The 14,681-nt window shown below is 40.5% G+C and overlaps 1 protein-coding gene across 13 annotated transcripts in view; it reads right to left on the reverse strand.

Moving 5' to 3' along the window:
- The window catches only part of LOC105497535 (tight junction protein 1), a 364,046-nt gene that overhangs the window by 17,706 nt on the left and 331,659 nt on the right, over window positions 1–14,681 (reverse strand). For 10 of the 13 annotated variants that reach the window (XM_071067225.1, XM_071067220.1, XM_071067219.1 and 7 more), the window contains 9 exons: window positions 13,731–13,839; window positions 12,217–12,436; window positions 11,757–11,941; window positions 11,559–11,654; window positions 8,260–8,342; window positions 7,162–7,372; window positions 6,761–6,861; window positions 751–1,101; window positions 167–406 (listed from right to left, as the gene is read on the reverse strand). In XM_071067225.1, the coding sequence (XP_070923326.1) occupies window positions 167–406; window positions 751–1,101; window positions 6,761–6,861; window positions 7,162–7,372; window positions 8,260–8,342; window positions 11,559–11,654; window positions 11,757–11,941; window positions 12,217–12,436; window positions 13,731–13,839 (1,596 nt within the window). The remainder of the gene's footprint in view (window positions 1–166; window positions 407–750; window positions 1,102–6,760; window positions 6,862–7,161; window positions 7,373–8,259; window positions 8,343–11,558; window positions 11,655–11,756; window positions 11,942–12,216; window positions 12,437–13,730; window positions 13,840–14,681) is intronic. The other 3 variants (XM_071067227.1, XM_071067223.1, XM_071067221.1) reach the window with 1 other exon arrangement.

A 14,681-nucleotide genomic window follows, 5' to 3' on the forward strand; every position in this document is an offset into this window, starting at 1 on the left:
GCCATGCAAACTACAAAACTGAAATGATTTGTATTGATTTGAAAGCATTACAGTGTACAAGCCCGCAGTAAAAAAGCAAAAGAAACACTTAAAGGGCAAAGCAAAAATGATCATGTGCCAGATTGATGGAGAGCAACAAATGAGTGCAACACCGCAGCACAGGTACCTTTGTTGGATCTACATGCGACGACAATGATGGTTCTTGATCTCTTAGCATTATGTGAGCTGCCTCAGTACTTGGTGTTCTTAAAGAATCAGCTTGTGGTGAGTAAGTGGTGGAAGGAGCTGGGGTGGGCTCCTCCAGTCTGACATTAGTTAAATTTACATTATGATTAACAGCAGAGGTTGATGATGCTGGGTTTGTTTCAGGCGAAAGGTAAGGGACTGGAGATGAAGCTTCTGCTTTCTGTGAAGTGTTTAAAATATTTTAAATATAGTGTTTCTGTTTACTGCTAACTTCCCACTTCAATTTATAGTGATTGGTAGACATACATTTTAAGTGTGCTGAATAACAAAACTATGACCTCATGTCCTAAACTTTCCAGAAAAAAAAAAAAAAAATCCAGTACATTGCTGTGTTAAGACAAACACACAAAATTTAGAATTAAGTCCTTGGTACTCTCAAATTGAAATTGAAGATTAATTCTTAATCTGGAGAAAGGACAACATATATATTTTTAACTCAATCACCACATTCTAAAATTTAATAATGCACCTCTATCTACAAAACGTTGAATGTTTGCTGCTTACCTGTTGAGAGGCTGGCTTAAATCCAGGGGAGTCTATTCTATGAATTGGTTGTGGCTGCGCTTGTGGTGAGTAAGGAGGATATGTTTGGTTTTCATGATGCATTCCAGAGGAGTCCTCTCTTACAGGCTCAGAGGACCGTGTAATGGCAGACTCCGGTGGAGTCCCAACCTCATCATTAAGAGTTTCATCTAGTTCTTGATCAGTGTAGGCCCCGCCTTCTGTGTCTGTGTCTTCATAGTCAGAAGTGTGTCTACTGTCCGTGCTATACATTGAGTATTCACTACCTGGAGCTGACAGGTAGGACAGACGATCATCATGCAAATCAAGGTCATCACTTGTAGCACCATCCGCCTGGGTCAAATAAAAGTAAATTACAAATTTTATTCAGTAGTTCTTTAAGAGATGGCCTTTATCGTATAAGGGAGATTGAAAAGGATATCTTTCTCTGGAGAAGTCACATCTACTTCTTGAAACTTCTGATAAGGAAAAGTCAAGAAGATTGCACAAGCACACATACAGACACACAGAGCACCCCTTGAGATCTGAAGGGCATGGATGAAGGAAACAGTGGCTGGTAAGCCAGGACAAAGTCAGACTCCAGGGCCCAGCCCTGGAAGACGACGAAGAAACCCTGACACTGCTCAGATTTATAAAACCTACTGACTAGCTCTTCAGCCCTTTTAAGCAAGGAGAAGAGGGAGAATTACCAAACTAAGCTCACAGAAACAAGGACACACTGACAGAACAGCACATGGGAGAATACCTATGAAACAAACCCAACAGTTCAAAAGTTGAACAAGAGCTAATATATTTATGTTTAGGAAACAACTGATATGGTTTGCATTCGTGTTCCCACCCAAATCTCATGTTGAATTGTAATCCCCAGTGTTGGGGGAAGGGCCTGGTGGGAGGTGACTGGATCATGGGGGTGGTTTCTAATGGTTTAGCATCATCTCCCTCACACTGTCTTGTGGTAGAATTCTCCCAAGATGTTTTTTTAAGTGGGCAGCACCTCCCCCACTCTCTTCCTCCTGCTCCAGTCATGTAAGACGTGCTTCCTTCCCCTTCCACCATGACTGCAAGTTGCCTGAGGCCTCCCCAGAAGCAGGAGCCTGTACAGCCCGCAGAACTGTGAGCCAATTAAACCTTTTCTTTATAAATGACCCAGTCTCAGGTGGTTCTTTATCGCAGTGTGAGAATGGACTAATACAGTAAATTGGTACCAGAGAAGTAGGACATTGCCAAAAAGATATCTGAAAATGTGGAAGCAGCTTTGGAACTGGGTAATGGGCAGAGGTTGAGACAGTTTGGAGGGCTCAAAAGAAGACAGAAAAATGAGGGAAAGTTTGGAATTTCCTAGAGACTTGTAGAAATGTTTTGACCAAAATGCTGATAGTGATATGGACAATAAAGTTCAGGCTGTAGAAGTCTCAGACAGAGAAGAAGAACTTACTGGGAACCGGAGTAAAGGTCATTAATTCTTGCTATGCTTTAGCAAAGAGACTGGTGGCACTGTGCCCCTGCTCTAGTGATCTGTGGAACTTTGAACTTGAGACAGATGATTTAGGGTACCTGGTGGAAGAAATTTCTAAACAGCAAAGCATTCAAGAAGCGACCTGGCTGCTTCTAACAGCATGTGTTCATATGTGTGCACAAAGAGATTATCTGAAACTAGAACTCATATTTAGAAGGGAAGCAGAACATAAAAGTTTGGAAAATTTGTAGCCTGGCCATGTGGTAAAAAATAAAAACCAATTTTCTGGGGAGGAATTCAAGCTGGCTGCAGAAATTTGCTAAGTAAGGAGGGACAGAATGTTAACAGCCAAGACAATGGGGGAAAATGTCTCCAGGGCATTTCAGAGACCTTTGTGGCAGCCCCTCCCATCTCAAGCCCCCTCCATCTCAAGCCCGGAGGCCTAGAAGGGAAAAATGGTTTTGTGAGCCAGGCCCGGCCCTGCTGCTCTGTGCAGCCTCAGCACATGGTGCTCTGCATTATGGCTGCTCTAGCTCCAGACATGGTCAAAAGGGGCCAAGTTACAGCTAAGGCTGTTGCTTCAGAGGGTGCAAGCCCTAAGCCTTGGCAGCTTCCACATGGTGCTAAGTCTGTGGATGTACAGAGGCAGACAGTAGAGGCTTGGGAGCCTCTGCCTAGATTTCAGAGATGTACGGAAATGCCTGGATGTCCAGGCAGAAGTCTGCTGCAGGAGCAGAGCCCTCATGGAGAACCTCTAGGGCACTGTGGAAGGAAAACGTGGGGCTGGAGCCCCCACACAGAGTCCCCACTGGGGCACTGCCTAGTGGAGCTGTGAGAAGAGGGCCATTGTCCTCCAGACCCTGAAAGGTAGGTCTGCCAACAGCATGCACCATGCACCTGGAAAAGCCACAGGCACTCAATGCCAGTCCATGAAAGCAGCTACAGGGGCTGTGCCCTGCGTGGCTTCAAAGGCCTTGGAGGCCCACCCCTTGCATCAGTGTAGCCTGGGTGTGAGCTGAGGAGTCAAAGGAGATTATTTTGGAGCTTTAAGATTTGATTACTAATCTACTTACTTTTGGAATTGCATGGGGACTGGAGGCCCTTCATTTTGGCAGATTTCTCCCTTTTCAAAAGGGAGTATTTACCCAATGCTTAAATCCCCTTTGTCTCTTGGAAGTAACTAACTTGTTTTTGATTTTACAGGCTCCTAGGTAGAAGGGAGTAGCCTTGTCTCAGATGAGACTTTCAACTTTTGAGTTAATGCTGAAATGAGTTAAGACTTTGGGGCACTGTTGGGAAGGCACCATTCTATTTTGCAAAGTGAGGAGGACATGAAATTTGGGAGGGACCAGCGACAGAATGATATGGTTTGGATTTGTGTCCCCAGCCCAATCTCATGTTGAATTATAATTCCCAGTGTTGGAGTGGGGCCTGGTAGGGGATGATTGGATCATGAGGGCAGTTTCTAATGGTTTAGCACCATCCCCCTAGTGCTATCTTGTGATAAGAGTTCTCCCAAGATCTGTCTGTTTAAAAGTGTGCAGCACTCCCCGCTTCTCTCTCTTCCTCCCGCTCCAACCATGTAATTAAGATATGCTTGTTTCCCCTTCACTGTCTGCCATAAGTTTCCTGAGGCCTCCCCATAAGCAGAAGCCTGTACAGCCCACAGAACTGTGAGCCAATTAAATCTCTTTTCTTTATAAATTACCCAGTCCCAGGTAGTTCTTTACAGCAGTTCAAGAGTAGACTAAAACAACCTGTTAAACATTTGGCCCTTAAAGCTGTTATGAAACACAATGGAAATCATCACCTATGTGGTGGTTGCCACATTAAGAAGAAATTCTTTATTATTTTTCATAGAAGCAGTATCCAACGGATGGAGAGGGAAAAATACAGTAATGCTTTTCTTTTGTAAATAATTAAGAACTCAGTTTCTAATAGTTTATGTTGATTGTCTTCTGAGTAGATCAGAAAGAAAGTGAGAAGTATTTGAGGGAAAGGAAGCTACAGAGTTGCAATCAACAGGTTATCACTGGACACTAATGTGACACTAGTACCTGGATTAAAAAGAACACTCCCTGAAGACCCTGCCTAGACAATGTGCTCAGTCATGACAGCTGAAGGATCTGGAATCCAGAAATCAGAAAGTATTTCTTCCACTTCAGTATGGACTGAAGGACAAACATAAGACTCTTGTCCTCCAGGAAGATGTATTGCTATTACCTAGCAGGTTTGGTGTGGCTCTGCACATCTGCTGTGCCAGAAGCATGGTCATGGGAGTCAAGCTGCCTGAATGGAGCTTTCCATGCAGTCCCCAAGCTTGGCTTGTTAAGACTCTGACCTTCAGCACGACCTTCCTGATAAGAAAGACTAGGGTGTGTCAGGTCTCCCCATGCTCCGGTTTTTGAGAGAGTATCTGCCAGCCTGGGCTGGGGAGAGTGGGAATCCAGGGATCTATCCTGTTAGAGCACAATCTCTCTGAACAAGTCTCAATGGCTTCCAAACTCGGTAACAACTGTTGCAGAAGAAAAGTCTTCTTGCTATCTACTCTAATCTTTAACTTGCCAGGGTTCTGAATACTATAATCCAGTAGCCACTCAAGGAAATATTGAAAGTCTGGGCAGAAAGAACTTAGAACTAATCAATCCACTTAGTTTTTGCAGCTGGTTTGAAATGCATATGTGAGCAAGAACGATGAGTTGCTTTGAACTAGGAAATATGTTAAGAAAGCCTCAGGATGACTTTTCCTGGTTTAGCAGGGAACATATAAGACTGTGTTAGATCTTGTAAAAAGGAACTCTTTCTAGCAATTAGGTCAAAATAGTTGGTTCAGGAAAGTCAATGTGAAATGAAGTGGTTTTAGTTTAAGAATCTATTCTATGAAATATACTTGAAAAGAAGGGGACAGGAAGATAAGCTTTAAGTTATAACAATGTTTTCTGCCTTACAAAATGCATCAGTTTAGCCTGATAATAACCTGTTTTTCCTCACATAAAAAGCTATAAAATTGGACCTTTATTTTAAAACCAAGCAAAGAAAGCAGATAAGAATATCACTAAAAGAAATTATAAACAATTAAGATTTGTGGATTTTAAAAAGCCTCTCAGGTGGACACGTACACTTTGTGCATTTTGGGAAAACATTTATAGACTAGTTTCATTTTAAGAATTCACTAGTGCAAGCTATTAACATTGGACCTGACAAAGGATGTTAATAGAATTGTGTTGCTATAGAAGATCAGTATGAAGATGACTACAATCCTCAAGTGCTGCAAAAGTAGAAATTAGTAATAGCGTGTTCCTGTCAAGTGGTGTGGTTTGTTTCCACCTTCATTTTCCTATCAAGTTCCAGATGACGTTATTCAGAGTGGTCTTAGGCTCTTATATACATGGTCCATCCCCCAGACTGGTTCACAAAGAGAAAAACCATAGTTCTGACACCTTACTATAGGTGAGAACAATAGACACTGCCTCTCAGTGTTAATAGCTCTCCTTGCAGAGGCTGTGTATGTCTGGGTAGGGACACGGGGGGTCCTAAGCATGCAGCATGCACTCTCAGAGCCATCTGTAGCCACAGCCAGGCAGAGGAAGAGAGGGACCATGCGGGGGCAAAACACAACAAAAACCAAACCAACAAGAAGTACAAAAAACAAAATAAAAACCAGAGATATTCTCAATCTTCCCTAATAACCAAAACTTATTGCACTGATCTGAAAAAGGTAAAAGACATTTAAAAAAAAAAAAAAAAAGCTTCCTTCAATGGTGTACTAGGAGGAAATGATTAACTCTCCAGACAAAATAAATAGACCTTCCCATCAAAGATTGCTATAAAACCAGAAAGACTGACAATAGAAAGTAGTTATTTTAAAGCTGGCCATTTGGACATATAGAAAACAAAATTCAAAGCCAGGAAGGATCTAGTACTTTGTTCAATATCTCCCAGTATGTTGTAAGAATGTTAATAGGTGTTGAGTGAAAAATAAATGTGAGGAAATGCATGTAGTGGGCTTTTTAACTTTAAGATGTCTCAGAGCCTTTCAATGCCAGTGGGTACCAGGATACTCCTGAAGGGGTCTAGGGTTTATTTCCCACCTGCTGCTTGCCTTCACAGTGCCTTCTCTCTCAGAGCAAGTCCTGAATTGAGAATGCTGAGGACAGCACTTTGGGAGATGCTCATCTAGGCCTCCAAATCCCCTCATTTTCAGAGGAGGAAACTGAAGCCAGGCTCAAAGTCGTCATTCATAGCCAGACAGGGGCAGCATCAGAACTCAACCTGCTCTTCATTGTAATTTGAGATTCTTTAGGAGACAATCCTACTGTAGTCGTAATTCAACAAGTGAGAAAATTTAAGAATTCTCTTACCATCAGAAACAACTTTCATAACCCCTACACACAAATTATAAAAACCTAAAAGCTAACTTTCCCTAAATTTCTCCAAAATGTTGATCTAATTAGAAAGCACTGGTACCTCAAAAGCATCTCTGATTAGTTACATAGTTTACTGAACAAGTCAAAAACGTAACAGGAAATGTCTTACCTTTCCCTCAGAAACCCACACCAGCTGGTTTTGCTGCTGTTGAATTGCTTCTTTCAGTGCACCATACCAACCATCATTCATTGAATTTAAGTTAATTGTAGCTGAAAATAAATTAACGATGTAGTTTTATGGTTAGAGCACTGCCAAAAGTCCGAAGAATTCAACCCTGCTTACAGCTAAATCGTCATTACTGAAAGATGGTATCTGAGGATGCAAACATCTGAAATTTCTATTTTGCTACTGTATATTTTCTTTTAACCAAACAGCAGCTGTTAACACAACAGGAAACTTTCCAAGAAAAGATTGTGTAAGTTTTAGTATTTGAACACTGTAACATTTTGGCCTACTTAATGTTGCCCACGCATTGTAAGCTGAAAGAAGGCCTTTATTAACATACTCACTTGTAAAAAGATGGTGATTATTTTTACGAAGTTTATGAGATCGCTCATATAACTTCCTGGCACTTTTCCGAGATTCTGGACATAACCTCATTCTCATTGTTTTTACTCCTTGCTTAGAATCAGGATTAAGAAATACAACAATTGGATACCACTGGGCATAGTTAAGACGATCAACTGCATTTGGTGTTACATCTAATAAAGCATGTTTGTCCTAGAAAAAGAAAGCAAAGTATATACAAAGACACAAGACATCATTCATTAAGAATCATCACATTCAGTTGGGTGCGGTGGCTCACGCTATGCCTATAATCCTAGCGCTTCGGGAGGTCAAGGTGGGTGAATCACTTGAGGCCAGGAGTTCGAGACCAGCCTGGGCAGTATGGAGAAACCCTGTTTCTACTAAAAATACAAAAACTAGCAAAGCACGGTGGTGCACGCCTGTAATCCCAGCTACTTCAGAGGCTGAGGCACAAGAATTGCTTGAACCTGAGAGGTGGAGGCTACAGTGAGCCGAGATCACGCCACTGCAGTCCAGCCTGGGTGACAGAGCAAGACCCTACCTCAAAAACAAAAACAAACAAAATTTCAGTGGTAACGGATCTTTAATTGTATTCTAATGTCTCAGGAGCACATATTAAAAAACTAATTTTAAGTTAATTCAATTCCATTTCTAGCCAAATTTCTAAAAACCTTTCTATGAAGTTCACTTTTAAGACTTAGCCCTAACACCGCCATCTGACAGTATTATCCATGTGCAGTTAGAAAAAAATAAGTTTAAGAATTTAATGTTCCTGACATTCCTTACAAATGTAAATATCAAACTACAACTTGAATTGTACTGATGTAATATATAAGCAGTCTGTTAATTACATCTAAACATCATACACTTGTTTTCTGGTAATGAAAAATCTTCTGATGCCTACAGTAACTATTCCCTTGAAAGTAATTATTATAATGCTTTTCAGTAAGGGCTTAATTTTCTTATAGTATGTCAGTAATAGTCTTAGAAAAACTACCTTCTACTTTCAAATTAACCAAATCCCATCCCACTCAAAACCACAATAACATAATGAAATAGGCCAAATTTTAATAACTTACTTGATCTATGATTTGCTTTATTGTATGCAGGCGAATAATGCCAGAGCTACGTTGGTCAGTTCCAGCGTCTCGTGGTTCACTCTCTATTCATTATGTCAGGACAAAAATAAGACATCAAATTTTCATTGGTTAGATCAGAGTTTCTCAACTGCTGGCCACCACTGATATGCCGGGCTGGACAGTACTTTGTTTGTGGAAACTGTCTTATGCATGCAGTACTTAAAGTAAGTTTTAATATGCACACTTCTCATTTTTTTTTTCACTATTTTTCCAACTACTTTAATAGTCTGGAAAAAAATTAGCCATTAAAGAAGAAAAAATATATAGGAATGCACATTGTTTTCTTTTGCCTGGGGCTCTAACATGGCTCAACACGGCACTACCTCCCACCCCTTTTCACACTGTAACATCCAGAGAAAATATTACTTGTATGGCACACTGAGATAAACTGAGGAGGCTGCTCCTTTGCCAAGCTCTAACCAGCCACTACTGGCTGAAGAGGTCAACACCTTGGCATGTCCATCAACCATCAGTAATGGTGCTATAGCAGATTGCCTAGAGAGTTCTCGGTTAGAGACCTTAGTTACATCAGTAGAAGGGGAACCTAGGGGCAGGGAGTTGTTCATCTGTAACTGTGAGACAACCTATGGCTTCATCCTGGCAACCTGTCTTCACTGGTGTATAATGTGCCAAATGCAGCTTGGACTGGTTTCCAACCACCATCTCAGAGCACAGCAACGTTTGTGACTGTGGTCACAAGGAAAGTTTGAAAGGAAAGGAAGAGCTTTGGTGTTTCAGAGATCAGACAAAGGCAGAGATCTGGAAAGACAAGTCACACTGATGGTCAGGATAAATGGTTTTAGAGAATGAGACTACCATAAGACAAAGCACCATGGGCAAGCAGGGCAGAATTTCAAATCTAGTGAACACTGGAGAATTAAGAAGAAAGACCAACTGGGAATTCTGGCTGGAAAAAAAATGTGACTAACTCCTCAATTCAAAAGACTGTCATTAGATTCAAAGAAGATATACAACTAAGCTACCTGAATTCCTCTTTGTGGAGTAAACCTGATTAAACCAATGTATTACCCTTTAAGGCAGAGCTTTGTAAGTCATCATACTTGCTTTTCCCAAATCTAAAAATCCTACATTTGGTTATGGATAAGGGTCACCACCAACTTCTTCAGGTGAAATGTCATCTACAGATAACTTAGCCAGGCGCAGTGGGAGGTGCCTGTAATCCCAGCCACTAGGGGAGGCTGAGACAGGAGAATCGCTTGAACCCAGAAGGCAGAGGTTGCAGTGAGCTGAGATCACATCAGTGCACTCCAACCTGGGCAACAGAGTAAGACCTTGTCTCAAACAAAACAAAATAAAACAAAACAAAACCTCTTCTGAATAAACTAAAAAGATAGAAATAAACATTTTCTAACTTGCTCAGATTTTACTCAAATCATTTGTCTGCAAATCTTCTGATGTTCAGAAAATAAATATCCTTATTCAATTTAATTGGCAATCAAATGAAAAGCAATGTATTAAAGAAAAGATGATGTTCTGATTCTTTAAATTAACACTGTGCAGTTTAAAGATGTTACTGAGGGTCAGCTGGGCACAGTGGCTCACACCTGTAATCCCAGCACTTTGGGAGGCCGAGGCGGGCAGATCACGAGGTCAGGAGATTGAGACCGTCCTGGCTAACACGGTGAAACCCCGTCTCTACTTTAAAAAAAAAAATAATTAGCTGGGCGTGGTGGCAGGTGCCTGTAGTCCCAGCTACTCGGGAGGCAGAGGCAGGAGAATGGCGTGAACCCAGGAGGTAGAGCTTGCAGTGAGCTGAGATTGCGCCACTGCACTCCGGCCTAGGCGACAGAGCAAGACTCCATCTCAAAAAAAACAAAAACAAAAACAAAAACAACAACAACAACTTACTGAAGGTCATATAGTGCCAGTGGGAACAAAATCCCCAGCACAAGTCTCTGGAAAGCAGGAACTTCATCATAATTATGGGAACAGCTACAAAGGATTTAAATCCTTTGGGAAACAAAGCAGGGCATAAACAAGCAAACAAAATACGGACAGATATCTGTATCTTTTGTAATAGTAATATAAATTTGAAACAAACGATATAAAAAAAGGCTAAATGAACCAAAAATTGCAGAATAATAAAATGAAAATATGCCATTACCTATGAAAAAGGAAAATAGGATATAAACTTTTCTAAACAGTACAAATAAAACTTTGCCAAAATATGCTTAAAAGAGTGGAAAAAATACAATGGAATAAAATATATGGTGGTGATATGTGTAAAAATTAATTTTCCAAGTTTTCGAAACAGAGAATGGCACTTTTATAATTACAAAAACAGTTTAAAAATAAAACAAAACCGGGTGCAGTGGCTCATACCGGTAATCCCAGCACTTGGGGAGGCCAAGGCCAGAGATCACTTGAGCCCAAGAGCTCACGGTCAGCCTAGACAACAAAGGAAGACCCCGTTTCTACAAAAATAATAATAATAATAATAATAATAATAAACTAGCTAGGCGTGTTGGCACACGCCTGTAGTCCTAGCTGCTTGGAAGGTTGAGGTGGGCGGATTGCTTGAACCCATGAGTTTGGGACTACAGTGAGCAATGATCTAACCACTGCACTCCAGCCTGGGCAAGAGTGAGACTCTGTCTCTAAAAAAATAAAGTAAATAAAACAAGGATCTGTAAGCAAAACGTATTTGGCAAACAAAGCACTGCAACCTCAATACTTATACTTACTATCTTGTTATAAATGTCTGCAATAATAACAGCTGATAACAGTAGCACTGTTTTATTACCCTTTTCAACTATTTGTGTATTTGTCAGTTTAATGACTCTAAGAGCTGGAATGGAGCAAGAAAGGGTCGTGGTCAAAGCCGAGTCTTGTCACTCGTTCACTGAGGGTCACCAGGAAGTTTAGACTGAAGAAACTGGTAAGGATCCACACAATCACCATCCAAGTCTCAGGCTGCTCAACTGTAACATGGATATTATACTCCTTACCTCAGAGCATGACTGTGAGGATTCCACGACATTGTATGTTACCCAATTTTCATATGAAGCCAAGAGTTTCCTAAACAGTGATTTTTTCTCATTAAAAGAATTGGTGGAACAAGGACATGGTCACTGGGGTTTTCTCACCAAATTAAAAGAATGGGATAAACTGCAATTTTTCACTGACAAAAAGTCTTATTTGTATTGAGTGAATCAGAACTCACTCACTTTAGAGGTGTAACTCCCAACCTCATTTAAGTTAGCCCTGAAGCTACTTACTTGCAATTTGATAAATATCTGGTTCTTCTCTAGCCAGCTTTTCTCTGGCAACATCAGCTATTGGTCCAAAAATGGTTACAGGCCTCAGAAATCCAGCTGGAAAGAAATTCACACGAAAAACAGCATATTTTATACCTTTTCTTTCTTAAACATATTGACGTTAAAGGATATTAGGTTAGTCTGTAGAAAATAAAGTACCTTCTCGAAGAACCACTCTTTCATAAGCTGGAAACTTTGTTTGAACAGGCTGAGCAGACAAATCCTCTCTGCTTTTTCGAAGATTTCTCTTGGAGCTGCGAAGACCTCGGAATCTCCAGAAGTCAGCCCGGTCTCCCCCTGCTGTTTTTGGAAGTGTATACTGTACACTGGCCAGCTGCTCAGCTCTACACAAGAAAGGAGAAAATTAAAGTAAGGGCATTTAAAATGCAAAATGGAAAAAGACCCACAATGAAATGAAATGTACAATACTGGATAGAAGTTCACATTCAGTTTAAATCTTAATGGTTATAATAAAGAGGAGTTTGTAAAGCTAAGCCAGTTATAGATATGAATACAATGAAAAATAATTCTTTACATTACCAAAATTTCCCAGTGGGATTGAAATTATCTATCATCATTTACTTGATTCACTCTATGAGAAGTATCCAAGCATTCCTACCTGTTCTTATTAGGGATGATGCCTCGTTCTACCTCCTTATGATTTTTGCCAATTCGAATAGCAAGCCAAGAGCCCAGTTTTCCATTGTACAAGGTATCCACAACACGGAACACCTCTCCTTTGTTAAAACTAAGTCCATAGGGAGATTCTTTTTCATATTCAAAATGGGTTCTAATATAGAAAGAATCTCCTACATCTGATTCTACAATGCGACGATAAACTAAAAGGAATAAAAACAAACACATTATCAATATTTAGTGGGATAACAATCTCAAAGAGTATATTATGTAAAGATGCTATGATAATATCAACAACAGTATCCAACAAATTCTAACTATGTGCCGGGTACTGTATTAAGTATTTTATTTCATGTATTCATCACTGTAAGAACTGAAACTCTTAGTATGTCCATTTTGCAGATTAGGAAACTAATGCAGAAAATACATCAAGTAACTTGTCAAAAGCCACATGCTTGTTTTCTATTATATCATCTAACTTATCTGCAAACATTATAGATATTTCCATATCTAAATCAGCAGTTCTCAAATAAAGGTAATTTTATCCCTCGCCATCCAACACTGGACATTTGCCAATATGTAGTTCTGACTGTCCCATCTGTGTACTGAAAGGGTAGGGGGTGTGTGCTAGTGGCATCTCATCTAGTGAGCAGAGGTTAGGAATGCTCCTAAATATCCACAATACACAGGACAGCCCCTAAAACCACATTATTTGGTCCAAAATGTCAACAGTGCCAAGGCTGAGAACCCTGGCTCTTAGTGAAAACTGTATCTACTTTGTTACAGAAAAAACGGAGTTTTCTCTTGAATTAATGCTAATAAACAACTGAGTGTGTTGCTTAGAAACATCAGCACAGGCCGGGTGCGGTGGCTCAAGCCTGTAATCCCAGCACTTTGGGAGGCCGAGACGGGCGGATCACGAGGTCAGGAGATCGAGACCATCCTGGCTGACACGGTGAAACCCCGTCTCTACTAAAAAATACAAAAAAACTAGCCGGACGAGGTGGCGGGCGCCTGTAGTCCCAGCTACTCGGGAGGCTGAGGCAGGAGAATGGCGTGAACCCGGGAGGCAGAGCTTGCAGTGAGCCAAGATCACGCCACTGCACTCCAGCCTGGGTGGCAGAGCGAGACTCTGTCTCAAAAAAAAAAAAAAAAAAAAAAGAAACATCAGCACAAAATTTGAAAGCTGCTCTCATATACTTTTGTATGGTTCTGATGGCTAATCAATCAACACTTTCTATCACTTGTATAGGGTTGGATGGCATTTTATTTAAATGAGAATACTATAAAGGTTAGTCCTATTAGCATGCTCTGCTAATGAGAATCATCTGAAATTCTGTGCCCCTAAATGACTTAGAATATGTAACTTTCTCTGAGATTAACAAATTCATTCATCACTCAACTTTGAGTGACTTATTTTTAAAAAATGGAATAAATCCCTTTGTAAGTCCTTAAACTCCACAGGTTTATCTCCTTCATTTTCTGACAGCATCTCACCATCCTTCTTCTTCTGAGCCAATATGGTCACTTCTTCTCCTTTAGGGAGGTCAAGCAGGAAAAGGACGGCTTCTTCTCTTATGATATTTGTAAAATCTACGTTGTTTACCTATTAAAATAAGATTTCATAAATCATTCTTGGCTGTTTAAGAATATGAAAATAACATACACAGATACTCTCAGTCTACCTAATTTGAAAATATCACTTTTTTTTTTTTTGAGACAGAGTCTCCCTCTGTCGCCCAGGCCGGAGTGCAGTGGCACGATCTTGGCTCACCGCAACCTCCACCTCCCAGGTTCAAGCGATTCGCGATTCTCCTGCCTCAGCCTCCCGGGTAGCTGGGATTACAGGTGCCCACCGCCACGGCCAGCTAATTTTTTTATATTTTTAGTAGAGACGGGGTTTTGCCATGTTGGGCAGGCTGATCTCGAACGCCTGACCTTAGGAGATCCGCCCGCTTTGGCCTCCTAAAGTGCAGGGATTACAGGCGTGAGTCACTGCCCCCGGCCGAAAATATCACGTCTTTAAGAGGAAAAAACTTATTTTACTGTGGAGAAAAGAATACCCTCTAATTTAAAAAAAAACAGAAAGTAAATAAAGTGAGTTGAAGGCATAAATTTATTTAAACACATTCAGTGTGCCCTGACATTAATCTGTTGTAAAATTTAACCAATTTAGATGAAAAAAGATAACTTTTTACAAGTTGCTGAGAAGAAAAATCAAAAGAAAATGGGCTTAAAAAGACAGTCTGCGCTGTGGCGTCCCTGTAACAGCATCTGTGTAACGCAGGCTCAGTGTCTGCCAAGTAAATGTTTACTTCCATTAGAAGATTCTAAATGCCAAAATGGACTTACCAAAATGTCACCAGTGACTCTGTGCAGGATTACAGGCAGGTTTTCTTCTTCCACCTTTTGGAAATTTTCCAGATTAAAAAAAAAAAAAAAAAAAAA

This window comes from Macaca nemestrina, chromosome 7 (genome assembly GCF_043159975.1).
Source record: "Macaca nemestrina isolate mMacNem1 chromosome 7, mMacNem.hap1, whole genome shotgun sequence".
In the NCBI taxonomy this organism is placed as follows: domain Eukaryota; kingdom Metazoa; phylum Chordata; class Mammalia; order Primates; family Cercopithecidae; genus Macaca; species Macaca nemestrina.